General features: G+C 41.9%; 3 protein-coding genes across 3 annotated transcripts; 1 reads left to right on the forward strand and 2 right to left on the reverse strand.

The window, feature by feature from the left end:
* Nucleotides 1-56: 56 nt before the first annotated feature.
* mfap5 (microfibril associated protein 5) lies at nt 57-2,906 on the reverse strand. The gene is made up of 7 exons (XM_084556577.1): nt 2,843-2,906; nt 1,819-1,893; nt 1,675-1,707; nt 1,512-1,538; nt 1,334-1,421; nt 696-769; nt 57-608 (listed from the first exon to the last, which is right to left on the reverse strand). The coding sequence occupies exons 2-7, from the start codon at nt 1,859-1,861 to the stop codon at nt 496-498; spliced, it is 378 nt and encodes a 125-aa protein (XP_084412703.1). The 5' UTR covers nt 1,862-1,893; nt 2,843-2,906; the 3' UTR covers nt 57-495.
* Nucleotides 2,907-7,506: 4,600 nt separating this feature from the next.
* Nucleotides 7,507-10,497, reverse strand: sbk3 (SH3 domain binding kinase family, member 3; the record flags this gene model as incomplete). The annotated part of the gene is made up of 4 exons (XM_084557853.1): nt 7,507-8,647; nt 9,426-9,628; nt 10,138-10,285; nt 10,465-10,497. The coding sequence occupies 4 exons, from the start codon at nt 10,495-10,497 to the stop codon at nt 7,859-7,861; spliced, it is 1,173 nt and encodes a 390-aa protein (XP_084413979.1). The 3' UTR covers nt 7,507-7,858.
* A 5,929-nt stretch (nt 10,498-16,426) lies between these two features.
* Nucleotides 16,427-26,565, forward strand: epn1a (epsin 1a). The gene is made up of 12 exons (XM_084557724.1): nt 16,427-16,469; nt 19,431-19,591; nt 19,856-19,957; nt 20,285-20,443; nt 20,955-21,083; nt 21,377-21,497; nt 21,590-21,747; nt 23,303-23,386; nt 24,009-24,312; nt 24,952-25,116; nt 25,366-25,608; nt 25,923-26,565. Exons 3-12 carry the CDS (start codon nt 19,889-19,891, stop codon nt 26,387-26,389), a joined length of 1,899 nt encoding a protein of 632 aa, XP_084413850.1. The 5' UTR covers nt 16,427-16,469; nt 19,431-19,591; nt 19,856-19,888; the 3' UTR covers nt 26,390-26,565.
* Nucleotides 26,566-26,651: the final 86 nt, after the last annotated feature.

Consider the following 26,651-nt stretch of genomic DNA (forward strand, 5'->3'; position numbering starts at 1 on the left):
GACCAGAGGCATTTGTTTTGGTTTTCTTTTTGAAATGAGTGAAAAGGAAATCGATAAATGAACAAATTCAGTTATGTTTTATTGAATAGAATAGTGCACGTTATACTGGATTGTCAATGAGTACCTTACAATCCAAAACTGAGTGTGTCTGTCTTTTCTATATATTTTTTCTTTTACAATCAAATGACTCAGTGCTGCTATAGGCCCATTACTACAGTACCTTAAATGCATCGTAAACCATGGAAAACATGATCTGTGTCCAACGATACACAGATGAAATGAGCACACCTTCAATATTCACGCACAATTTCAAGACTAATACATATGACTCATGTGATACTTGTGTGTATGTGTGAAAGGAGAGAGAAAGACAGACCCCTGCAGGTGTTGAGCAGTGAATTTACGGTGTTATGGGCTGTTTTTATGACAACACCCCGGGGTTGTGTCTCTAAGGGGGGGCACCATCCTCGCTGGTGGTCACCAGTTTAGACAACATCAGGCCTTGTTTGCCCAGGTTTTGGGGTTGCTACGGCGACTGCGGCAGGGTTTCTTATTAGATGACCTCTGAACACGTCGGGGCCACCCGGACAACTCTCGACACAGTTCAGCTGCAGCGTGCAAAAGACAGATTTCTTCAAACGTGTGATCATACGCCATAACATCTGAGTGCTGGTTTTACGTGTAGGATGTTTCACCTTTCAGGTACTCATCCTGTTGGCACACCGTCCTCACACAGATCTCGTTGTTGATCACGTAGACGCGAGGGAGGCTGTGTCGGCAACGGGACAAAACATGGAACATTATGAGTTGTAGAGTCGCACTGATACAGTCTGACAGGCATCTCATTTATCAAAACCTTAGAGGATCAAGATTTGCCAGCTGAATGCAGCAAAGTACATTAGCACAAGTACATAACTACAGTTTGAAGTTGAAGTACTTGCAGTTATTGTATTTTAATTTTTCTGCACACACATTTATGCATCTGTAACACTGACCTAGTATAAAACAGTAAAACACAAATATTATCTGCAAAACTAAGTTTAATAATACTTGCACTTCTTACACATTCATACTAATATGCTCAGACTTTCATGCAACTTTGCTTTTGCATGTAATGGAGTTATTTTTAACAGTGTGATAGAGAAATGCCACATTTCTTAAGGATTTATTTACTATTATGATCTGATTCTTCTGTCACAGTTGATCTTTGAAGAACGCTAGAAGAAACAGCCATGGGTTATGTGAGCGTGGCCTTTACAGCTCACTCATAAAAGTGAGTAATTCTGCTGGCAGAAATTAAAAACTGTGTTTCAGCAGGACTTTTGCAGATCACCTGTAGAAACAAAGACTACCGACACACGTCTTGATGGGCCGGTGGACCGAGTACATCCTGGTGCATGGATACATCTCCTCCCTACATTCTGCAGAGACGGGAGACACTTATTGACATGGTAGAGATCAATATGAAGAGATGAAGCACAGAGGGTCATGTCCAGTCTGCTCTCACCCACCTGCTGGTAGGTTGCCTCCATTTGCCTCTAGAAACAAGGAGACAAAACACAATCAGACTGGGAAAACATCTCACAGATGTGCCTTGTCAATGACTCACAGACAGACAGATAGATGTCATGTGGAACTGATCAATAGTGGGACTTATGGGGAGAAGAGCATTACCGGTCTGCTGGGTTTGGGCTACAGCTGTGAGTGCTGTGGAACAGAAACCACATGAGGGGAGTGTTTTGCAGCATAAAAACAAACACACAGCGACTCAACCATAATTAAACGCGACGATTTGTGTGTTCTGTTTGGCAGCGTTACCGTGGAAACTGCAGAGGAGCAGGACCACTGGGAGGCTGCCCATTCCTTCAACTTGTAAGAGGTAAGGTTTACGAGCTGCAGGAAACCGAAGAGGAAAAGAGTCAGGATGATTTCACACTGCTCAGTTTCCTCACTATGATTTTTCTTACCGTTTATGTTTCCTTTAATGCCCTTCCATATAAATGCTCCCAGCATTCCCTGTCACTGTAATGTTTTCCTAAAAGTTTTGCTTCAGCTGGAAACACACATGTGCAGCGTGGTATGCTATGTTTTGCGTAGCTGTCATCGTTATAAAAGAGAGCTGATGTCATTTTCCTACATTTATTCATTCAAGCATTTATTAGACTGCTTGTAAACAGCTAGATAAAGAAGCAGTGGAGCAGCTAAAGAAAAACACATCACCTCTGAAAATATGTTTTTCTTCTTCCCTTCCCTCTTTCCTCTCCTCTCCCGCCCTGCATCATTCCTCTTGTGATGTGTCAGTGCAACTTTGGAGTCCAAGATGTGAGTTCTCTCAAAAGAATGTGTTTTTTTTTTTGTGCCCTGTTTGAGCAGCCCTCCACCCCTCCTCTGTCGCAGTCACACATTCTTTCCCAGCTTTCTTTTCACAGAACATGTCCCTGCTGCACAATCATCTCTGGCCAATGACAGTTTTTGTCCCAAGTTCATTTTTTTTCTCCTGCTGGGATGAACCCAGAGTCATACATGTGCAATTACTAAATTGGAAACTCACTCACATTGTTCAGGTTTAGCTGGGTGCATGTCCCTGCTGATGTTTGTGACTTGTTTTTTACTCCTTACTCAACTCTACATGAAACCGACTGCACATCATAACTGTATAATATCAGCTCAGAAGTGAATCAGTTAACCAGCCAAACGTTCTCTCACACATCATGTTTTTCCATTAAATCAGTAGGACATATGCTTTAATTAATTATTCTGCATCGGCAGATGACCCTGTGTGCACTCCCTACAGAATGTGTAAAAATCAGGTGAAAAAGAAGCATAATTAACTTGTACTCACAATGTTTGCTGTCGTCCACAACTGCTTTAGTTTTATGAATCTTTTGTCTTCTCTTCTTTCCCCTCCTTCCTTCTCCTGCACCCTCCTCCTCCTCCTCTTCCTCCTCCTCCTCCTGGCCCTGTCCTCCTTCCCACGATAGTTTTTGTGCATTCCACAATTTTTCATGCCCAGGCTGGCAACAACTAATAATAATACCTTGTATTTAAATCACAAACCACTGAAAATGAGAATCCTTTCATAAATGTCTTGAATAGCTAATAGGTAGTTCTCTGCATAAAATAAGCAGAAACTGCATCAAATCATATTTGGCATGTCTACCATTTAAATTCCATCTTGCTCTGAGGGGACCGCATCACGTGTTGCAGGACTCTGGCTGAATGTTCAGACTTCTTCACTGCTGAATCAAAATGAATTTCATCTCCGGCTGTATTGCATGATGCTTAAAGCTTTGCTCAGTATGCGTTACTAACATCCTGCTGTGTCTCATCACCACCGATTTCAGTTGTTCATTAAAATAAACTAAGGCAGACACACCAGTTGCAGCAGACTAAATGAACAGCTTTCAGTGTAAATAACTGTGGGTGAGACATAACTATGAATAAATTTAAATAGCTAAGAGAGACAGAGAGAAAGCCTTTTGGTTCAATATTTCCGCTTGATTCATTCTTGTGTACAAAGGCAAGACTGAAAACCATTTTTCCTGCTTTGTGTTTGCATTTGTTTTGCATTAATTCTGAAAACCATACAACCAAGTGACAAAACACACAAGGGTAGGCCTCAAACTTGCCCTAGGCAATATATTGTACACCCAGCAGATGGAGCAATGCACATAGAAACCCATCCTTCATCTCAGCTGACAGCCCTGCAGTTTTCAGTCAGAGACTTTATAGAAAGTTATCCAGCAGTTGGTCAGTTGAGTTAAGGTCACGCTTCATGTGAGACAGACTGAAATGAATAATTTTAGGCAAAGAAAATGCCACTTTGGGCTGGGCTTACTGTGCAATAATAACAAGTTGCATGTATTACACACTTTTCATCCCCACAGTCGATGTATTTCACAAAACACGATTACTTTTACTTTTATTACAGTGTCTTTAGTTTAGTATGTTAGTTTGTAGAGGGGGGGGAAAAAGTAGAGCTCATCAGTTTTTAAAAAAGGTAAAGTTATTTATTGAGCAAAAATGTGTTTGGCTTATTTGAAAATGTCATCTTGTGCTTTAAGAAATTGTGATGGGCATGTTTTACTACTTTTGGGACAATTTATTGAGTAAATTATTAGACCAGCAGAAGTAATAAAAATTATTTCAAACTCATCTTCTGGTATTTAACAGATAAAAATAATCTTTTTATTTTTGCATGTATACAGTTAAACATTTGTCATCCATACAACAGCTTCTCGATAAGCGTTTCAAATAAGCCGTCCTTCAAATATCCACCGTGGTAACCTGTGTAAAGATGAAAGTGAGTATCAAAGCCATAGTTTCTGACCCTTGGTCTCAGCGGCCCTTTGTGTTGAAAAGATGCCTTTGTTTGGCTCTGTTATAGCTGCTTTGGGAGAGAAACCTGACTCTACATTGGCTTCCAGGGACCTGGCTCATATAAATATTTCTACACAATCCCACTGGAGTCACAGGCAAGACTCTGCCTGGCTCTCACCCTATGGTACTCCGGGTCAGTTCAAGAGGGAGACACTCATCATCCCCTTGACATAACGGGGCTACATGGACTCCAGGGCGAGTGCCTGCGGGGTGGCCCTAACAAGGTCGACTGGGTGAGACCGATGACAGCTTGACAGATGGAGGCAGTGTAAGCAAAAGGGAGGACGAGACGAGCCAAGAGGGATGATCAGTCCCGTGAACACATCAACCTGCCACTCTGCTCACACTTTTCCAGCATGAGGGGAAAGTGGAGCTCAGAGGGACACAGATGAAGCAAGGGAAGACTGAAGAGAGAGGAGGAAAGGCGCACAGGTGGTGAGGGAACCAGGAAGCAGCACCGAATGGTTAAGGCATACATGCCAGATAGTAAACACATGATAATCTCATCACTTGTTTATTAGGTGGACGGCGCTGCACAAGGCATGCCAGCTCCGTAATACATACTTTCTCGGCGACCTCCTTTTCACCTCAGCACACTCTGCCCTCGCTCTGCTTCTCTTTTACCGTCTCTGCATTTCAAACAGCTGCGCAATGTTTGATGTAATGCTGTGTTTCCTACGCACAAAAAAAAAACAAAAAAACAGCAGAATGTCAAATTAGCTTCCCCATTAGCACGTGCTTCGCGAGACAACTAGACTCTCTCATCGGTTCTTTTCGCTGTGCAAAAGTGATAATGCAGTGTTCTCCCAGTTGATCGGCATCATCATTCTCAGACCTGCTTAAGTAATTAACATAGCTGAACGTTAACAAGCTGCCAGGTGATGGAAAGAGTTGGACGAGCAGGGGAAATATTAGGTCGCTGTGGCTCAAGCCTTTAGCTTCTTTGTACGGATACATTTCATACGTTTGGCAATATCAACTCTTTATTCGCTCCAATGCAGCCATCCGTCTGGCTCTTATGTCAGTGTATCTTGCAGCTATCGTTCTCACAGCAGGTGACGTCTTTTATCAGATATCTGTCTAAATATCAGGTATACCCTATGTCGTTTTCCAGCTGTTTCTTGTCTGTATTCTCCGTCTTGCTATGTTCAAAAACAGCTTTTATAAATGAAAAGATTTTCCTTTTATACTAGAAACAAATTAAATGTAAAACGATAAATAAGATACCAAACCAGAATATGTTTTAAGGACAGCGAACGTGTCAACCTGCAGACCCTTACAATGTGTGAATTTTTGTGCTAAAGTGTGCTTCATTCAATACTGGTAGCATGAAATAGGAGTCTTGCTGACATTACACAAATACAGTAATCCCAAGCTTCTTGAGTTTCTATATTAGGAAGCGTGTCTTTCATCCTCACAAATGTTTAAAGGCCTATCACGACTTGGAAGCACACACGTGAATTAAAGTAAACTGAGCCGTGTCTCGCTAACATTGGATTTCAGCGAGTGCCAGCCGTCCCCGTGTCGACCCGTTCTTGTTCCTCCTGTTTTTATCGTCCCTGTTATCTGTCCTTCTGGAGCTCCAACAGATTTGCACCTCGATCAGCATCTTTGCGTTGGCACTCTATTGTCTCTGTGGTCTTTGCCATGTGTTTCCATTTGTCAGGCAGTGGTCCTCCTTTAATTCCCCACCTGAGTGTCATATGAGCCACGTTCCTCTGCTTCCCAGAAAACACTGCACTCCAAATGGCCGTTACTAAAGCAGCTATCGTATGTTTTAATGTAAACATACTGCATTATGAAACACAGCTCAATAAGCTGTTCCTTGTTTATGTTAGCGGCGACTTCGGAACAAAGGGGCCCATAGAGCGAGGGGGTGATCATCTGACCACACAAGCAAAGATGAAAGAGAAAGATAAAGTTCAAGTGGTGTGGTGGGGAAAAGGGAAAAGTAATCTGCACAAGGGCCAGGGATAAAAAGAGAACAGAGATGAGGGAGTTAATGGACAAGATGGGTCACGGTGTTCCATCAGATTGTGCTGTTACAGGCCTGCGGGCGCCAAGGCAGCCTGACTTTTGCCTTTGGAGGCCTGCGGAGTGCAGATAGTCAGAGGGAGGTGATGATGTGCATGGTGTGTAAATAGATGGGCCTGGGGTCTATTTTTAAATCCATCAGGAGTGGTCCTTAGCAGGGGGTTAGCACAGGCCCAACTGACATACGTACACACACTGCACATTAGCAGCTTGCTACCAACAGGGATCCACTCCAGATTGAAAGCGTGATAGTGTGCTACTTGGGATGTGAAAGCTGTGACTGAATTTTCCGAGGTGTATTAGTGCGTTCACTGAGTAGTAAAGTAAAGCCACATCTAACTTGTAGCGAAGTGAGGATTTCATTGTGCTGAGTTCTTGCGGTTAACATCAAAGCGTGACTCAGGACTGGTAAACGTGTTACAGAGTGGTCGTCAGTGCTGGCACAGTACTGGCTTTTATCTGGAATAAACGCCTACTGTGACGGGAATAAAGGGGATTTTTCAAGCAGTAATTCTCCACTTTGACAGATGTAGGACAACTGCACCACCAACTAACAGAACGGAGGCCAGCCTGCAACATGTGTCGATTTCAAGTGTGGTTTGTTTTATTGTCAGCGGGTCGATCACTCAAGCAGAGTGGACGCTAACCAAGGACAGTATAACAAGGTCATTTTAGCTCTAAATTAATTCTCTCTCCGTGTCCAGGTAGTATGCCTGGGGTTTGTATCACACAAACTTGGAACAAGATCAGGCTAGTATCGCTATCAGCTTATATTGTTTAGTCCAATTTTAGATGTGTTTTTGCAGCACCTGTTGCTTGGATACGTCAGAGATGTCATTTGCGTATGTCTACTTATCTACTCTCTTATGAATAGCTCTTGTGTGTGCAAGTATTGATGAACATTTAATCATTGCAATTGAAGAATTAATAATGTTACATAGTAAAAAACAAAATAAATAAATAAAAAATGGCAACCAATGGCAAGTTGTGAGTTCACATTTAATGTACATGTTTAACATGTCAAAACAATATAAGGTACTCTGGGTTGTGCACAATAAAGCAAGACAATTTTCACAAATATGCGAATCAATATACAGCAACATGACGACATTTATTAGAACTCTTTACTCCTATAACTAATGCACTGTACATCATAACATATTAAACTAACTTTAACGTCTTTATTTTCAAAACAGATTGCATAGGCATTATAATACAGCTAGTTATTTGGATTTCTAATTTTATTAGTTCATTATATACACACAAATATAGGCAATATAGAACAATGGAAGTGTTAACAGGAAGGATATTTATAAAAATATCAAAAATGCAGCACCTTATAGTGTATACATTCGGAGTAATATCTACAATCATACACAGAAATATTCACAACGTCATATTAATGAAAAATCTGTCTTATAAAACAGTTTTATAAAAACGAATCTTATCTCTCCCCTCTTCCTTCCCTGAGCAGCTCTTCTTCTACTGCTCCTCTCTCTCTTATTTGTTTGGCTTCCTTCTCGGCGTCCTCTACTTTCTTCTTCTCCTCTCTCTCCGTCTCCATCAGCCACGGCCCTCCCAGGTAGCTCAGGATCTCCTCCGGGCTCCCTCTGTGCTTGGGCTGAGGGTGGAGCAGCTCTTTGAGGAGAGCCATCACTAGTGGGCTGAGGCCCTCGAACTGAGAAGGAGGAGGGTTGACTCTGTGGTTCTTCTTCATGATTGTGTAACTGTCATTGTCCTCATTGCAACTCCAATCAAGGTCATGTTTCATTTTCTCCTCCTTTTCAGCTTCACTGTCAAACCACTCCTTGTATCTGCAGTAGCCACGGTCATCATGCGTGCTCTCCTCCCAGGGGAAGCAGCCGGTTAGAAGGCAGTAGACGAGTACACCGAGGGCCCAGCTGTCAATACAGGGCTCCACTGTTACCCAAATGTCTTCCATCTCCTCTTCAGTCCCCTCGCTCTGCCTCCTTTCGATCTCCTTCTCAGCCTCCTTGGCGCATTCCACCTCAGGTGTGCAGAAGGGCGACTCGTACCACACAGCTCGAACAGTGGAGCCGATGGCCCGGGCGAGACCGAAGTCACCCAGTTTGACCCAACGACAGGAGCTGTCACACAGGAAGATATTCTCAGGTTTGATGTCACGGTGGACGAAGCCCAGGGAGTGGAGGTGTGTAACAGCACCACTCAGTTGAGACATCACCCTCTGGACACAGTCTTCATCCACCCCAACCTGAAAGAGACCGGTCTGGATCAGTACTGCCTCGACATCAGAAAACTTTTTAGATGTTACAACATTTTAGGCCATTCTGGTTGAAGCACTGTAGTACTGGCACAAAGAGGGCCACACCAAAACCTGCGTCACCAGCATGATCAGTGACGCTCTTGGAAATCCCTGTTTTGCTCCAAGTACTCGCTCTTCATTCAGTGAGCACACAGCGTAATTAATCTTATCAGTGCTCTATTGTGTTACTGGCAGAGTCACAAACACAGAAGTAGGTGAGCTGGAAACTGTTATCAAGCACGTCCCGTGTTTTTGCTGACAGAGATGAGAGCTCAGTAGGACTGGATCAGCAGTAAAATTTCCTGTGAGAAAGCAGAACTGTAGACTCACACGATAAGCCTCCTGGGCCTTTGCAGCGTTAAATATGTATCAAATTTGTCTATCATGTAGATGTCAGCCTGCGATCAGACTGCTTCAAACTGCATTAATCAGTTTAACTTCCTGAACTGTTTTTCACAAAGAAACCGCTGTGTTGTTTTTGCAACAAAAACACACAGATTGTGGTTTCCAGTGAAAGTTCATAAAGCAAACACGTCCTGTCTCCTGCGCCATGTTTTCTTCAGTATGTGAGACATCTTTCCCTCTGACAGATTTGTTCTGGGTCAGCAGTTTAACACGTGCATTAATCAGAGCTTCTTCATGCTTATAAAACACAGCAATGCATGCCCACGTACATGCGGGCCCAATAGTAAGATCGTGTTTCATGCCACACATCAGCCAAACTGACCTCTGACACTATAACACTGTAGAGGTCACCATATAGACCAGCCTGCTGGGCAAAGACATAGTAGGAGGGTGTGGAGAAGAAGATGCCAAGAGCCCGTGTCAGAGAGGGATGGGTGCAGTAAGAAAGGGAGAGATTGTATTCACGCAGGAAAGAGGCAAGTGATGTAGACTGACGAGGGAAGAACTTCAGAGCCATTGGAGTTCCTGATAGGAATGAAGATGGAATGCGTTGAACACTACCAGTCAACTTGAGTAAATCAATAAAAAAAGTCTGTCACCATTAGTGGAATGTGAGGGTTGCCTATCATTGACACAGTGAACAAATATAACTTCTCCTTTGGGGCGACTTTGTTTCACTGCTGCACTCCAGCTGGAGAAACTCTATCCCAGAGAATGTACCAAAGCAGTTCATTACAGCACCAGACGTGCAAAAGGTTAAGTGAACACTATCAAAAGACGGATCTGGTCTCACATTACTGCAGTGATGATCCTTCACAACATGTGTAGTTTCTTAGTTAGAAAGAAGCACAAGCTTGGGATGAATGTGCTGCCAAGGAGCCATTTAAAAGATTTCAGATTGGGCGGTGGGGCTTTAAACATTTGAATTAAATGGACTAAGTTTGAATGAAAACTTCATACTCTGACACGCAGACTGAAATTGAGATGTACTGTCTCAGACAATTCTGACCTTTAATTTTGCGTCTTGTACTAACCTCTCTTCCTGTGCACTGCGAGCATGACCTTTCCATAAGATCCCTCTCCCAGCAGCTTTACCACCTGGAAGTGTTCGGATACCTTCAGACTGGACATGGACTGCGCTGACAGGAAACATAGCTCGTCAAGTTCCTGAGCCGCTTCAGCCTGGACACACGTACAAAGAAATCCGCGTTCTGTCATTGCGTGATACTTACAAAGTGTGAATGGTACAGCGGTGTCACGAGGAATAAGAACTACATCGTGGCCAACACCTGTCGATGTTAATGACAGATAACTTCGCAGGATGAAGTCTGAATCTTTGGTTGCGTAATCTGACGTGTTACCTGAACCACCAAAATGACAAGACCTCTCAACATCAAATCTCGCAACAGTAAATATGTTGCGTGCATCTATTGAGATGTGAAGAAACTTGTGCAACAGTAGAAATCATTTGGCAGAAATTAGTGGAACATGTTGCGTCATGCTATTTTTTTCCTGCCGATCTGGTTTGATCTCCATTGACTTATGGATGGGATGAAGTCCGGCCTTTTTCATGAGGGCGTTCGGAACATTTGTCATTTACTCTTTCTGTCCCCATCATCATTCTCTGTTTGGTGAAGTCACACCCAAGACGACTTATTTTGAAGTAAATCTTCCCTCCACATAGTAAACCAAACTACGAAGGACGTGAACAGCTAAGACACGCAGCTTAACACGTAACATAAAGAGATCACGGGGGTTAACGTGTTTACACAACTTGTAGAAGGTCTTGACCTTCTACAAGTTGTGTAACCGAGCTGAGCGGGCATTTTAAATTACTCTAAATTACTACAGATTTTTCCCTTCAAACGGTTTTGTAGGTTATTATTGTAATATCAATATTTTGATAGTTCTGGTTTTGGATTAATAATCATAGTCACTGAACTTTTCCATCATTTATAAGTCCTTGATGTGATAAGACCAAATGGTGCCATTTAAGATGTCTCAAGTTTAGAAATCAGATTGATTTTAGCTATACGCTGCAGCTCTGACATGCAGCCAAATTTCGGACTAAAGGTTTCCGTCTGTCTCAGAGAGCTGCTTGGCACGGAGCTAAAGAGAGAGCTCATGATGGGCTGTCAATGGCGCAGTGATTAATGATGTTCTATTGGTACACCAGTGGGCTTCAATTTACATAACCCAAAAACACCTTAGACCTTGAAAAAGTCCCCAGCACTCTGAGACGACAGTCTATGTCCGAGAGTTAAATGTGCCGCATGGAATTGCTAACAGGGGGGAAGAATGTTCAAGTCTTAAATTCTTCTTCTTAAATCTCAGCCGGAGATCGTACACATGGTTGTTAACACATGTTATCACGTTATAACATTCTTCGGCTCCTTTTCATTCCACGCATGCAGACGTGAAATTAATATGATTTTTTGCATTTGGAGAATTGCTTATTTTATCACAGTGAGAAAAGTGATTTAGTGCATCAAGAGCATCCATGTCCTAATGTAAGCTAAGGTGATTATTATTTAAGCCCTAACTAGTTTATGGCTTTTGGCATATGCTACTAGTAATATAATATTTTAATGCATCTCATACATTGCTAGCATCTGTAAACTTGTAAACTTTGAAGTCCAGTAGATAAACAATCCCAAGCTGAAAATCCTTTAACGACCTGGTCTATTATATCTCTGCACCCTCAAATGATTTTTGCAATAAAAAGCCATCATTGCATTCATGTAAATCCTGCATGTCATGTAATCATATACTTGCAAAAACACACATATAATAAGATATGATACCTCGACCTGTCTGCACATACAGATGACTGCATTAATGACTTTCTTTGGACACTGAGTTTGAATGAACTCAGAAGACTGCACTTTAACATTGCATGTAAACTTTTGTGTTGAATTAACACTGTCAGGAGTGATGTGTCGTACTCACTGTCATTTTCTGTTCAGTTCGATGATGATCCTTGCTCAGTTTGTCTCTGCTCTTTTCAGTGCAAAGACTCTTTAAACTCCTCCCAGGTACTAGCAAGTGTAGCTGCCCTTCAACACTGGAGATCTACTGTATGTCTTCTGCTGGACTGATAGTTAAATTGTAAATGAAGGCGATATATATATATTTTTTTGTCTTTGCTCCGTGGTTCCATGCAGTAGCAGTAGCAGCTTTATAGAGGAGGCTCACAGATGTTTACTGGAGACCTAGATATTGACTGCGTGCTTCTTCCCAGGAGACACGCACAAAACTCCCTGTCTCTGTTTTCCTGCGCTTCTGCCAACTCTCTCTCTCCGCCTCTCGCCTGCTATGTTGGCAAATACGTGCAAACCAGCTACAAGGCATTTCAAGCTTCTCCCTCTCGCTCCGTGTGCCCCGTCCCTCCTTCACTATGCAGCCCTATTAATCCACCGTTTCCAATCTGTCAGTCAGCCTCAGCATATTAACCCATCGCTCTCCTGTCTCCCCTCTCCTCAGCTGTCACTCACTCTGTACCCATATACATCCCCCTCCTTTTCTTTCCATATCTCTTTCTCGCCCTCTCAGTCAGACCCAGTCAGTGAATTCCCCCCACAGTGTAGCATTCCTTTTTTAATCAACAGGTATGCAGGAATGATTGGAACAGGCCATCAAGCTGTATTTATAATCCTTGAATCTTACTGGATTACAGGGTACAGTTGTGAACTTTTAATTGCCCCTGCTGCTTCTTCCTCTTCTGTCCTGCACTCCTGTCAATCTCTAGAGGAAGCATAATTATACTGTTTGATATTGATCAAATCAGTTTAATCCCCTCTTTATATCCTACATTGAAAATGTATGTTATTTTTTTGTTTTTTGTCATCAGAGAAAATTCCCCCCTTCTTCTTGCTGTTTCACCTTCTTGTCATAAACTGTGTTTGCTTTTATCTCCTTCCATGTGCATTTTATTGCCTATCATCACCGACTGACACACCTAACAGCTGAAAGCTTGCCTAAAAGGACATAACTTCATTCTGTACTTTGTCTGTGCCAGATCTGGTTCGACTCAGTGCCAGCTGCAGGTCAGGCCTCTCCTCGAGCTCCCATGGCTTCGACACCCTCCTTATCTTTCTGTCCACTCAGATAGTTTTCCCTCAGTACTGCATACTATAGAACTATTATTGCCACTGCCCCGATGGCTGTGCATTATGTAACATAAACACTGGCTGCTATCACAACGGCCTGTCTCTGCTTGGGTTACTAACACCACTGCTGTGTCGCAGCCGCTCATCACTAATATGTGCTTCCATGTTTGTGCTTGCACAGTAGGGTTCTTCGGTGCCTGCTGTAACAACCAGATTTTTCACTCTCCCGCCAAAATACAACTCCCAGCTCTTTCACTAAGTGGATGCTGAGAGGGAGACGCTTTCATTCACAAATACTGTGTGTCATACATAGGTGATGATGCACTTTCACATACAGTATGCACAAGAGCACAGACTCAGGACAGCTTTGCTAACAAGTTACATAATGTATAGGTATGGTTACACTTCTACATGTTTGACCGCGCTGGACAACTTAAAAAGGAAGTCGTTTTCTGCTTACACCAGAGATGGTGTCATCTCCCAGCTCTTGAAATATATACTGGATTTATATTAGACTCCAACATGATATATGAACTGTGAAAAGAAGTGAAGACAACAAGACGTCATTCCCCAAGTCATATTTGTTTACCATTATTTACTGTAGATATAGTAGTAATAGAGCTGCCCAGGTGGAATCATGTTTCCGTGGATGTGTTGTGAGAATGTTGCAATGAAAAAAACAACACAGATTAAAAAGAAAAATGGTTAGGAAACCGTGGGAATCTTGTAATGCACTCGCATCACTCTTGTGACTGACTTGGGACATTTATAACAGACCTAAAGCCGACCCACAGTTTGTGGGTACTGGTTACTTTTGAAAATGTGATAACAGTTACAAGAAAGCACACATCTGAATAAAACATAACGGAGACACAGGGATAATTATGTTGTGATGTTTCAAGTGCCTTAAGATGTGTACTCATCATTGGTCAAATGAGGCCGTTTATCTTTTATGTAGATTTCATTCTTATCACAAATTGTTATGAAGCCAAGGGAAAATAGAGTCCAGGTTCAGTCTTCAAGCAATGTGGCCTGGAAGACAAGGAGAAATTCTGAATACAGCTTATGTTAGTCATCATTCATAGCTTCATTAAGACACACATGCAGTGTAAAAAATGTGCTAATACACAAAATTTGAACCAAACTAAGTGTGCTTGTGTTTTCTGTACTTTCACTCAAAATGACAATAACTGGACATGTGGTGATGCGGGTGAACGTGTGAAACAATTCAGTTGAGTGGCTGTAGATACAGAAGCAGACCTAATGAATGTAATTTACATCCACGAACTGATGACATAGACTATCATAGACTATTAAAAGGAAATACATTCATTTATTTCATCACATTTAGATGTCTTATTATTTGTTTGATATCTCCGCTTTGTGGAGGAGGACTCTCTTCTGACAGAGCTGGATGGTCCATGGACGGAAAGGAACTACTATATAGAGTTTCTCCATGACATAACAGTGGAGCAACACCTGTCAAAACAAATTCTGTGCTTGTAACACTTGCCAGCATTTTTTTTTGTTTATCTTCCTAAGATTAGTATTTCTAAAGCAGTGCATTACAGTTGTACGGCTTGCTCGAGTCACGCTGCAAAGTTTCCTTCAGCTCCCTGCTCCCTGGAGAGAAGGCAGAGATAAAAGGATATAGAGATGCAGGATAAAAGGGGAACTCGTAACACACATGCATGCCATCTGTCCCTGTGTTGTTCTGATCTACAAGGCTTACCGTGTTTTATTTATGGTTCCACTGAGGGGCAAATCTGAATCACGCTGTTCTGGTTTTACTTGGTGCTAGAATTAGTTCAAGGATGCCACTTTGTGGACATTGTGGGCTATTGCATTACTGAGGAGAAACCACAGGCAGTGTTGGGGATTACATTACATGATTTATCAATGAAACTGAGGGTGTGACTTCTCTTGCTCAGTTCCAAATGTCTCAATATGGTTTTGAACTGTTGCAAATTATAGTTTCATACCGCTGACGGTAGTCAGTTATCAACTTTTGAGCCTCTGACGAGAAGGTTTGAAGGCTGTTTGATACAAGCGTCAGCAGTAAAAAAAAAAAAAAAAAAGTATATTTTTACTTTTAAAAGTAAAAAGATTAAAGATAATAGCTGACCACTGCTAACATTATTCAGATTCAGATTCAGATTCAGAAAACTTTATTTGTCCCTGGGGGGCAATTTAAGGCACAAATGAGCAGCTTAACGTGCAAGTACAGACATTTTAAGATGCAAAAAAATAAAAAACAGAAACAGAACAAGATACAAAATACAAAGTATATACAAGTTACCCTGCCATAAATGTTATGACTATCCAAAATATCCATGGCGAATGTAAACAGACTGCATAAGTAAAGTGACTAAAGTGCAAATGTAAACAGTAAACAGTAGTTGCAGGGAATATGTATTTACAAGTTATAGCCGAGGTAGAATGGGTAATAAATAAAAACAACCAAGAGTCTCTGGTATGTGAGTATGGGGGTGTGGGGCAGGGGGAGGTTGACTGTACTATGGTTGTGTATGAGCTGGAGAAGAGTCAGAGAGAGAGAGAGAGAGTGTGTGGAGAGGAGTTGAGGAGGAGGATGGCTTTGGGGACGAAGGTGGCTTTTACACATGCAACACAAGCTAATGATGGTGACAGGGGTAGAACTTCTTTTTTATTTGGAGCATCATTTAAACAGTGAATGTCTAGATTTAAAAATGTGTACCACAGTGATTCATTGTATAGCAACAGTTCTACCACTAAGAAACAGAAAATGTATCAGCTTAAAATTTAAACATTCAGTAATTCAGAGATCTGAATAGTAAATTAGTAAATTTAAAATTGTCCTCTTATCTGCCTCTAGCACACAAGTAGTGTATATGTTTCCCTCTAAATGATATGCAGAAGAAGTAAGCAAAACTGACAAGAATGGTTTTAAAAGTCACGAGCGCAAAAAAGAGGATGTGATTTCTTCCTCCTTCATCACAAAGATATTAATAAAGGAATAGGGCCAAACAATCATATCCAAATACACAGACTTCTCTATTTTATAGGACACTTTTGTAAATGATAATAATAATTATCATTAACGCTCGCTGTATGTGTCTTCGTTGTTAAAAAAAATAAATAAAAAAAAGCAATTAATTATTCATGAGTCTTCCACTACCATCACAGGAAAACAAAGCTACAGGGGGTGCGGTCTTTCCTGTAGGCGAGAACGGAAGCGGAAATTCGGCCATCTCCTCGTACATTCAAGCTACAGCAGGGTCAGTACACACTTAATTTGGATATTTATCGTGGCGTGTTGTCAACGTTTTTTGACATTTTGACTCTCGAACGTGTATATTCAACATTGTCCTGAAGCAGGACGGGTCCTTGCTGAAGCGTGTACAATCCAGCAGTCTTGTTGCCTGTTGCGAACTAGCAGCTAGCTAGCTAACATTGCTAGCTGGCTAATCTGCCCTAGCAGTCAGAAGCAGAAGCAGCAAGTGATTTGTTTTATCAGTCAAACTGGCAGGTAACCTTTACATTCGTATCAGCTCTGGGATTATTCAGTGTTGTGACGGGAATAACCCATTGTACTTGGCAGTAATTTGCTTACTAATTCGTGTCTTGCTACAAGCTTCTCTTTCCCTGTGTATACTTTGCCCAGACTTTGCTCAGACCCTTTTGGCAAAGTGCTCGCCAACAGTTTCGACTAGCCTAGGTGAGAACGGTAGAGTTGCTTGCTAAGTGGCTAATGTAAGCTAACGCTGCCAGATGACAGCTACCGTTAGTTTGCCAATTAGCCGTTGACTGCTTGTCTTTCTCGTACAGACGCTGTGACACAGAAATGAAATGTTTCACTGTTGTGTGACACATTTCTTCTTGCTTTGTGTGGCCGTTGCCGGTCGGCTAGCATAACGTTAATTGAGTGTTGGTTGCTAACATTTCGTTTGCTGGCTAAGTTGATAGGTGTGACAGGGAAAGCTGCATTTGTCAGGCTGGGCAAACGATTGTTAACGTTATCTGTGTCTAACTGGGTGGGGGTAACTTCTTTACAAGGCGTCAACTGCATGCGAGTGATAGGAGGCACAAGTTAGTTCAGGTTAGGTCACGTCAGCCCTTTTCCTTATGTGTACTCAGTATAGCTAGCTGACGATATGTAAACTAGAGTAGCTAGGTGTGGTGTTGACTGATTTACTAATACTTACTGCACTTCAACAGGTCATGTAATTAATAGCGTGATCCTAGCTAGCCCTGTGTCATCTGAGTATGATATTTATGTGTTGTAAACCCTTGTAGATGTTAAAGTACGTGTGCACTGTCTTCCTCTCAGGTGTTTCAGAGCTGCAGCATTTAAAGTAGTTAATGAAGCCTGATGATTTTTCTCAAGGTGCACGAGACTGTGGCGATATCTGAGACCAGGAAGAGCTTGAGGTACAAAAGGCATGTTATGTCCCCGATCATAGATTAGTTCGCGTGTCTGAACTTTGGTACTTCAGGAGTCTCTGAACTTTTGCAATAGTTTCCCTATGTTCAGTTATGCAACGTGCTCTCATTTTGACTGGCCTACAAATCTGAATGCCCTATATGTGTTGAACTGGTTTAAAACGTTAACAGTGTTCACAACAGGTGTGCCCTTAGTGTGGCGTGTTTGTCATATCGCTGGTTTCATAAAAGTAGACTCAGACCTCAAATAAATAAACAAAAGTATAGTTCAAATATAATAATCTGTTTAAATCCAGTTTGTTGAACAGTCAGTATGTTTTATTTAAACAAGTGGCAAACTGTTTTATCTTTAGTGTTAAATTTCTATTTACTTCTATGTAAAGAGAAGCTCTCTTTTCATTTGGAGGAACATAATCATAGAGTGGGTGGAGGGATTCATCACATTATATTATAAAGAAATGGTGCCTTCCTTTGTCGTGTTTTTAGACATAACAGTTGAAGGAGTGGCTGATCTCTGTGCTTTGAGATCATATTCCTTTGCTGAACTTGCTCCAATAACATCCTACTGATGTGACGAATCTCTATTTCTATATTCATTAGACGGCAGAATAATGACATTAAACACCACACTTAAGCTATTGAAGATGTACTGACAGCAACACTGAGTCTGTAGATGACTTTAAAAGAATATTTTTTTTTGTTTATTGCTCTCCCTTGTTGTTTTGTTGCATGTGTTGAGGTAGCATCTGTCTGGTGAGAAAACACAGATTGTGGCAGTGAAAGGATGGAAAGGAAGCAACAATAGGTTCAGGCTGCTGTGTAAGCAATTAAAATACAAACAATACTCGGTCTGTATTGAGGGGTCTAGTATTGCGCCATGAAATCAAGTCATTAAACCACCAGCGGGCAGGATGAGTCTGTGATGTGTATGTCTTAACCTGTCGCTGGTGTCGTATAACAAAAACTACACTTTATTCAGTCTGAAAACATTTTCACACGGTGTCATTTTACACTAAACCTGCTGTTTATACCACTGGGGGCTTTTTATTTGTACATTTTCAAATAAATGTGCACAGAGATTTTTTTTTTTACTTCATAATTTCTTAATTTATGCTTATCTAAAATTTGAACTCATTGTCTCATAACTCATTCCATCTAAGGCCTCCTGGTAGACATCCTGGTAATATGAGTCCCAGATGATCGCTCAGACTGTTGGCAATGTAATGATAAGGAATATTATTACCAATACCTGGAAGTTAAATAGATAAATCATATTAATAACTGGCAGCAGGCAGCTTGATTTAAAAGTTCAGTTCAGGTTCAGAAATTCAATATTTACAAAGCTTGTTCTACAGCTTTACTCTTTTTACACGCAAAGGCCTTTGTTGACTTGATTCATGAATCAATCACGAGTCCTCAAATGTGGGAACCACAAATCTGTTTCCAAAAACACTACAATTAGTTACAGTTTAGGTTTGTCAGATTAACTTATTTTCTGTGGAACACGTTTCTTTTATGCCCTCCTTTTTGCCTTATTTTTACATGAATAGTCTATTTATATGATCGTAGTAGGATAAAGCACATAATTAATATGTTGTATTGATATCAGCCTTGTGTGAATCACCAACAGATCATATGATTTTTGTTGCTGAATATCTGCTTTGTCTTTATTTGTTCCAAATGGTTTCTTCGGAATTTATCCTAGCATGAGTTTTAGCCTGTTTGTTGTTCTGTATCAGTAATCTCCAAGTTTCAAAGCATTCATTTTTAACACTGGTCTCTACCTTGTTCCATAGTTTTCATCTCCCTACGTCTGTGCTTTTGGGACCCAATGTTGCCACGGGAAGAAACGGACAAACCGAGACACAGCACTCCATGAATGAGTGGCGGACAAGATAGAGAAACGGAACGATACAGAGAGGAGAGACCACTATTCTGCATCATTTTTGTGTAACAGGTGTGCACAAAGTTGTTTTTCCTTTGTTTCTACTGAAGGCGGATATCCAACATGGATGCCGTATTTCACTCGCTGATTGTTCACCTCAAGGTCTTCAATTCTTTTATTGAATCTCTTCAACTTGCACACCTCATCTCCCGTCGTTCACTCTTAATCTTAGTCCTTGTTTATTTTATATATCTGTAATTACTTTTTTATCTGCACCAAATCAGTGTTACTGTATGAACTATACTTTACAACTCTTCCTCTCTATCTTCTTTTCAGATTGCAACAGAACTTGACGGCCAGACCGTTGCCATGTCGACCTCATCGCTACGGCGACAAGTAAAGAACATCGTCCACAACTATTCAGAAGCTGAAATCAAGGTTGTGTGTCTTATCTGGCTTTTCTCCTTGTCCTCTCTTTTTTTACTACCCTCATTCTCCATGTGTCCATGACTTAAGTGCAACACGTGTATCTCTGCAGCTCATATGACATTTCTTTAAAGCGCCTCCTTACTCTCTCCTCTCATTATATTCTGTATGAGGTAATCTAATTATATCATGCATTCATTAGCTTAGCTCGTGTCCTGATTAAGTTTGAACATTGTGAACCAAGCTGTCATAAAGGGTTAACAGTCCTCAATTATTTCTACATCAGATCGTTAGAACTGAGGTTAATCAAAGTTCACCCCTTGCTGCGGTGTTGTTCAGGTTAGAGAGGCGACATCCAATGACCCATGGGGCCCCAGCAGCTCTCTTATGTCAGAGATTGCTGACCTGACCTACAATGTTGTGGCCTTCTCGGAAATCATGAGCATGGTGTGGAAGCGCCTCAATGATCACGGCAAGAACTGGAGACATGTGTACAAGGTCTGTGGGCATGTTGACACTGGGATTAACTGTTGTAGCAATATATCCCTTCACTTAATATTCTGACAGCTAATATATAAGTCAGTACAATACAGAAGTATTCTAAAATGTTAGTTTTGATGACTTTGGATTTGTGTTTTTTGTTATCCTTTGAGTTTTCAAACATTGGGTACACTTGTAAAAATGAATGCATTCTAATACACCAGTCCTGCACTAAATCCCTCTTCATGGCTGTTACAATGTTCAGTTTATGCTGAAACAGTTTAAGTATTTCAGCTGTGCGTTCCTTTTGGAAGATGTAGGTCTGTTTATATTAGTATGCAGTCATTTTCACGAGCGTGCCTAATTAACTCACAAGTAAGGCTATTGCATAACTCTTGCATAACTATTGGTGTCGAAACTTGTGAATGGATGTCATATGTTAAAGGGTGATACATACTTTGGTATTTGAACCTCAGTTTTCAGAACGTGTTTACTCTAGGTAAATGGTTGTGATTTTAACTCTCACTAGGCTATGACTCTTATGGAGTACCTGATTAAGACGGGTTCAGAACGCGTTGCCCAACAGTGCCGAGAGAACATATACGCAGTCCAGACCCTCAAGGATTTCCAGTACATAGACCGGGATGGCAAAGACCAGGTACGCAAACACTCCCACTGAGTTAAATAGAAAGTGTTTAGCGATTAAGGTTCACTTTTGTGGAATGCAGGCAATGTTTGTCAAACATGGCAACCTTTTAGTGTTCCTCACCTCCTGTGCAAGCCATAAAAGTTAGTGATTGTCGATAACAAAACTGTGCTAACTCAGTAATTGCATTCATAGTTGATTAATTATGCAATCAAGCAATGGACATGTGTTTACGTAATATGCAACATTACAAGCCAGGCACGAGTTTGCAGCCAACAGTTTTGCTTAAACTTTTATTTTTCCAGGGTGTGAATGTGCGAGAGAAAGCCAAACAGCTGGTGACACTGTTGAAAGATGAAGAGAGACTAAGAGAGGAGAGGATCCACGCTCTTAAAACCAAAGAGAAGATGGCACAGACCTCCAGTGGTGAGAGGGCTACATTAAAAACATTACAGTCTAAGTAAGTGGTGTTGCAGTTCGAAAGAGAGGTACATATCCATGCATTGTCTCTACTGCAGCCTCCTCAGCCCCCTCAGCGCCCAGCCTTGGGGGCAGCCTATCACTGGGCTCACATTCTGGAGGGGCAGACCCTGAGCAGGCTTGGCCACAGAGCACTGGAGAAGAGGACCTGCAGCTCCAGCTGGCTTTGGCTATGAGTAAAGAAGAGGCAGAGCAGGTAACACAAGACAGCCTACTAAGGGCAGCAGAGCTAAGATACTGTCCTCATTACATTAGTGACGTTTGCAGTTTAAACCTAATGCAGCACACAGAGGAATATCAGATATTATTTACTAAATACACCTAGCTGTGCTCTCACCATTTAACCCCTGGCCTCCCCCAGACTAGCGCGGACCCTCTGGAGGATGCAGAGCTCCGCTATGCAATGACACTCAGCAAAGAGGTCCACCAAAAGGTCAGGGGCAGAGAGTGTGTCCAGATGACTGGAGAGCCCGCCATCAACTATTTGTCTTTCTGTCAATTGGAATTTATCAAACGTATCTTAAGCACTGATCAATCAAGAAAATTAATTCCAGTAATTCTGCTGAGATAATTCAGTTGACTGCCTTTTATGCACTCATAAAAAGTGTGAAAGAGGTGCTTTTCAAATCCTCAGTAAGATGTTTTAAACTATGCAATAGTAAGCACCCCAATAATTGATCAGCTGTAATTTAATTATAGAATTTGCATGACATTGGTAAATACTTACCATAATTGACTATATCTAAGATTGAGTGGCTTGTAAGTATTGATTATTCCTTCCTTCCTGTTGTCCTGATAGCATGCATTCATCTGTAGTCCTGATCTGAGCTACACTCTTTTCCTTACATGTTACACCTTTCTCCTCTTGTTGTAACTTCCTTGTGCCGTGTTTACTGAGTGCAAATCTTGTTTGCCTGCTGCAGTCAAGTGGTTACAGTCCTGCAATTACTGTACTACTTGACTGGTTTAGTCTTATGCAGGATCATGGATAATCACTGTCAAGTGACTTCAGATATGGCCTGTTTCCTTGTGGATTAGTTAGTGTTCTGCTATTTGATAGTCAGTCTAATGCAGTGGTATTCATTCATTCATTCATTCAATCTTTATTTATTCTCGGAGGTTCATTGAGGGTAGTCCTCATTTTCAGTGAAGCCGAGATTACACAGTAACAATGGGATAACAATAGATAAAGTATAATTATGGAAAATAAAACAAAATAAAACAAATAATAAGATAACCTACATAACATTATAAAGGAGGAAGGAAGGGAAAAATAAAGATACAGGATGCCTTGAGTCGGTGTCCAAAATGTATAGGACAGCAGATTTTCTAAATTTATTGGTATTTATCATATAAATATATTTATCACCGGTCTGTTCTCCTTTTTATGGTAATGTTTTGTGCTCCAGGTGGCCTAAACGATAAATAAGCGTTGAAAATCAGCCAGCAGTTGTTGTGGTCTGCTGGTGATGTGACCATGTGACAGCAGTTCTGAAATATGGTTTATTTTCTGCGTGAAACTGCACTAAAGCTTGTTGACGACCCTTCTCCTGATTTGCACAAGTGCCGTGTGATTTTTGGGATTGTCGATTGGTGCTGAGTAAATGATGACTAAAGTTTAGGTGCGGTGTCCACTCCCAAATAATTCGGACTTCTTTTGATCCAAAAGCTTAACTTTTGGTGTGCTTTCCAAGGTGTATCACATTGCTGACATCAGTGTGTGGGGGTGTGTGTGTGTGTGTGATTGGCAGGAGGAGAGGCTGCGCAGAGGGGATGACCTGAGACTTCAGATGGCCATTGAGGAGAGCAAGAGGGAGAAAGCTAAACCAGAAGAGGTGTGTTCAACATGTAGTCGTGTATCTCAGATGTTTATGCCATTACAGGCGTATCATGTGTTATTCTATCATTTATTGTATTATATTGGTATGTGTGTTCTCTGTGTTTGAGCTTTGTCATAGTTATTTATGTTTGTTAGGCACAAATTGAAAATATAATCATTAAAACATTTCAAATAGTAGTCAGAGTAGTAATACAGTTATTATGGACAGCCTGTTCACCAGAATAGTGACAAAACCTTTGTACTTTTAATATTTGCAAACAGTTTCTATTTTTATTGGACATTTACACCAGGAAAGAGACAATATTTTAGTATAGACATGTAAAAAAAATCTAAATCACTTCAATTTTAGGGTAAATATTGCATTAATTCCATCTATTCCATTGTATAACCTGTTTAATTTTACAGGGCCATCCATTTAATATATGTTGTCTGTAGCTCAGATGTGTTAGTGTCTTTATGATGAATACATGTGACCGTCAAACCACAAAACAGCTGTGTACATATTGCAAACTGTGTTACAGCTCTTAATGTGAAGTTTCATAAAGTCCCCTGTCTCATACCACATTCTAACCCAAGCGTCCTGCAACTGTGTTAATCCACAATGTTCTCTTGTACAGGGCGCTCTGATGGAGCTCAGTGCCGTGGACCCCTGGGGGGCCCCTGCTGCTGCTGCCGCCGCCGCCGCCACTGTGGGCTCTGCCGGTCCCTCACCTCCACCCACAGTTTCTGCCCCTGCTGCTGCTGCCGCCTCGGGCCCATGGGGCGCGGCCCCAACAGATCCATGGGGGGTAGCATCACCCACATCACCTACAAGCTCTGACCCCTGGGGTGGGGGAGCCCCACCCACTATAGCCCCTCCTCCGGACCCCTGGGGAGAAACGTCCAACAAAGTGAACAACGTTGATCCATGGGGAAGTTCAGGTAAGCAGCCACGATGCGAGATCATGCATCATCTCTTGAGACAATAAGGCAGGTGGGACTGTAGTCATGGCTGAGAATTAAAAGAAGAACTGTGTCTCCCTCTGTGGATGAAAGAGGATGTGAACACCTCAACCTTTACTCCTCTTCACTCCATGGTTCCATTTCCTGTCTTCATTACAGTCCTGTTACAGTTTCTGTCATGTCATCATGCTGTCTTTCTTCTCATCCACCTACATGCTTTCAGTTTGTAATGTGGAAAGCAAGCATGCTAAATTCATTCTCCCTTTATGTCTAAATCAGGGATTTTATCCTCTTGTTTCTACTCAGGACTGACTGTGGCTGAGTCTCAACCAGAGCTCTCTTCTCTTGCCCTTACTTGCCGTTACTACATATTATCTCTCCTTTACCTCTACTGAGCTCCAGATACTAAATAGGTTAAAGTAATGCGGCAGAAAGCCACAGAACTTTCTATTCTCACCTGTCCACACTTGTACAGTTACTAACAGTGGAGAGGTTAAGGAGAGAAATGCTGCTGTTGGAACCCAGCCCAGCTTCCTGCTCCCTCCTTATTGTGGGTTGTACCTGTAAGGTGTTGTGTTAACCCTCCCCTTCCCCTGCGTCTCCTCCCCTCCCCTATAGCTGTGACCCCCCCCAGTGCTGACCCCTGGGGCCCCTCAGTTCCACCCAGCACTTCCTCCTCAGGGGGTCCAGTTGACCCCTGGGCAAGTGACGGACCTGTCCCTGCCTCTGACCTTATCAGCTCCGACATCTGGAGTGGCACCGCCAAACACACTAACGGCACAGGTACATTCACACTTAAAGCTACATGGACTCTCAAACACTGAGGTACTGGTGAACACCTTTAAAGGGATTTTCATATATTACTTAAATACTTTTCAGCTGCATGCACACAAAAGTTGTCTTGTCTTACATTTCATTGTCTTCTAATATGTGTTGGTACGCAGTTCCAAATAGTTTTACATTATTATGAAAGGACCCTGCTGTATTCTATGTCTGATTGTCCGTTTTTTGATCTGCATTTCATTCTCACAGGAGATCCAGAGCGACGAGGGTCTTCAGCAACAGGCTGTGACAGCACAGGCTCACCAGTGCCCTTTGACCTGTCCTCTCTCGGTTCCTCACTTCCTGTTCGTAAGACTCCAGAGTCTTTCCTCGGTCCCAACGCAGCCCTGGTGGATCTCGATTCCCTGGTGTCATCTAAACCCAAACCCAAACAGCCGCCACCTCCTTCCATCTCTTCCTCATCAGCACACAACCCCTTCCTTCAGAACACAGGTTAGAAGTTTAGAATTAGTTTTCTAGTTAGTTTATTTACTACTAATACAGGACTATGTACAGAGTATTTCTGAACAGCCCAGATCAAAAAAATGCTGAAATGAATAACTTGCAGCTGCCCATTATTAAGTTGGTGAGTTGTTTCAACTCTAATTTGTTCAATTATTTGTGTTTTAGTTTCACTGTTGCTGTAATTTACGGATAAAAAAAAAAAAAATTGTAAAATAATATAAAAAATTAAATCAGTTCAAGCTTTAGAAAATGTGGTGAAGATGCGACGTTTGTAACTTGTGTGTTTTGTGTCTGTGTCCCAGGTTCATCTCCTGCTCCTGGCATGGCAGTCACTCCAGGCAGTACCATTTCCAGTAGGGGGGTTTCTCCAACACCTTTGTCCTCCAACCCTTTTGGCGTCGCCGCTCCTATGACCTCCATCTCACCTCAGCCGTCATCACTTGGCCTGAGTGGCCTCCGCACCAGTCCTGTGCCTCCCAACCCCATGCTGGGCATGATGCCACAAGGAATGGGAATGGGGCCAATGAGTGTGGGAATGGGGGCTCCAGGGATGGGCATGGGCATGATGCAGCCAAGCCCCATGGGCATGCCCTTCAGCGGGCTCTCGCCTATGGCGCCTCCAGGCTCGGCTCTGTTGGGGCCCGGAGTCGCACCACCTCCTCAGCTGATTTTGGGTGGGCCTACTGGAACAGGAGGAGTGATGGGGGCAGGAGGATCTGTGGGAGGCGGAGGAACGACAGGAGCAAGCACCAATCCGTTTCTTCTTTGAGGAAGTGTCACCACTACTTTGCTCACCTTTCAGCCTCCTCTGTCGTACCTGCTGCCCCGTTCATTCATCCTCCCTCAATGCAATTTGTGTCCAAAAAGAAAAATGTCTACATCTCTATATTTAAGAAAAAAGCAAAAAGTTTTGTTTATCTTTTCCTTTGAAAGCATTATTTCATTTCACAATCATTTGCCACATTTAGTTCCTTTCATTTCAGTAGGGGTTATTTTTGGGTGGGAAATAGAGATCTATTTATTTTGTTTTA

The sequence above is a fragment of the Chelon labrosus genome (assembly GCF_963514085.1).
Source record: "Chelon labrosus genome assembly, chromosome: 12".
NCBI classification, from domain to species: domain Eukaryota; kingdom Metazoa; phylum Chordata; class Actinopteri; order Mugiliformes; family Mugilidae; genus Chelon; species Chelon labrosus.

Coding starts and splice junctions, on each gene's coding strand:
- epn1a (XM_084557724.1), top strand. CDS start 19,889: ATGTCGACCTCATCGCTACGGCGACAAGTAAAGAACATCGTCCACAAC. Junction 24,313..24,951: donor TGATCCATGGGGAAGTTCAG/GTAAGCAGCCAC, acceptor CCTCCCCTATAG/CTGTGACCCCCCCCAGTGCT. Junction 25,117..25,365: donor CAAACACACTAACGGCACAG/GTACATTCACAC, acceptor TCATTCTCACAG/GAGATCCAGAGCGACGAGGG.
- mfap5 (XM_084556577.1), bottom strand. CDS start 1,861: ATGGGCAGCCTCCCAGTGGTCCTGCTCCTCTGCAGTTTCCACG. Junction 1,422..1,511: donor TGGAGGCAACCTACCAGCAG/GTGGGTGAGAGC, acceptor CCGTCTCTGCAG/AATGTAGGGAGGAGATGTAT. Junction 609..695: donor ACAGGATGAGTACCTGAAAG/GTGAAACATCCT, acceptor TGCACGCTGCAG/CTGAACTGTGTCGAGAGTTG.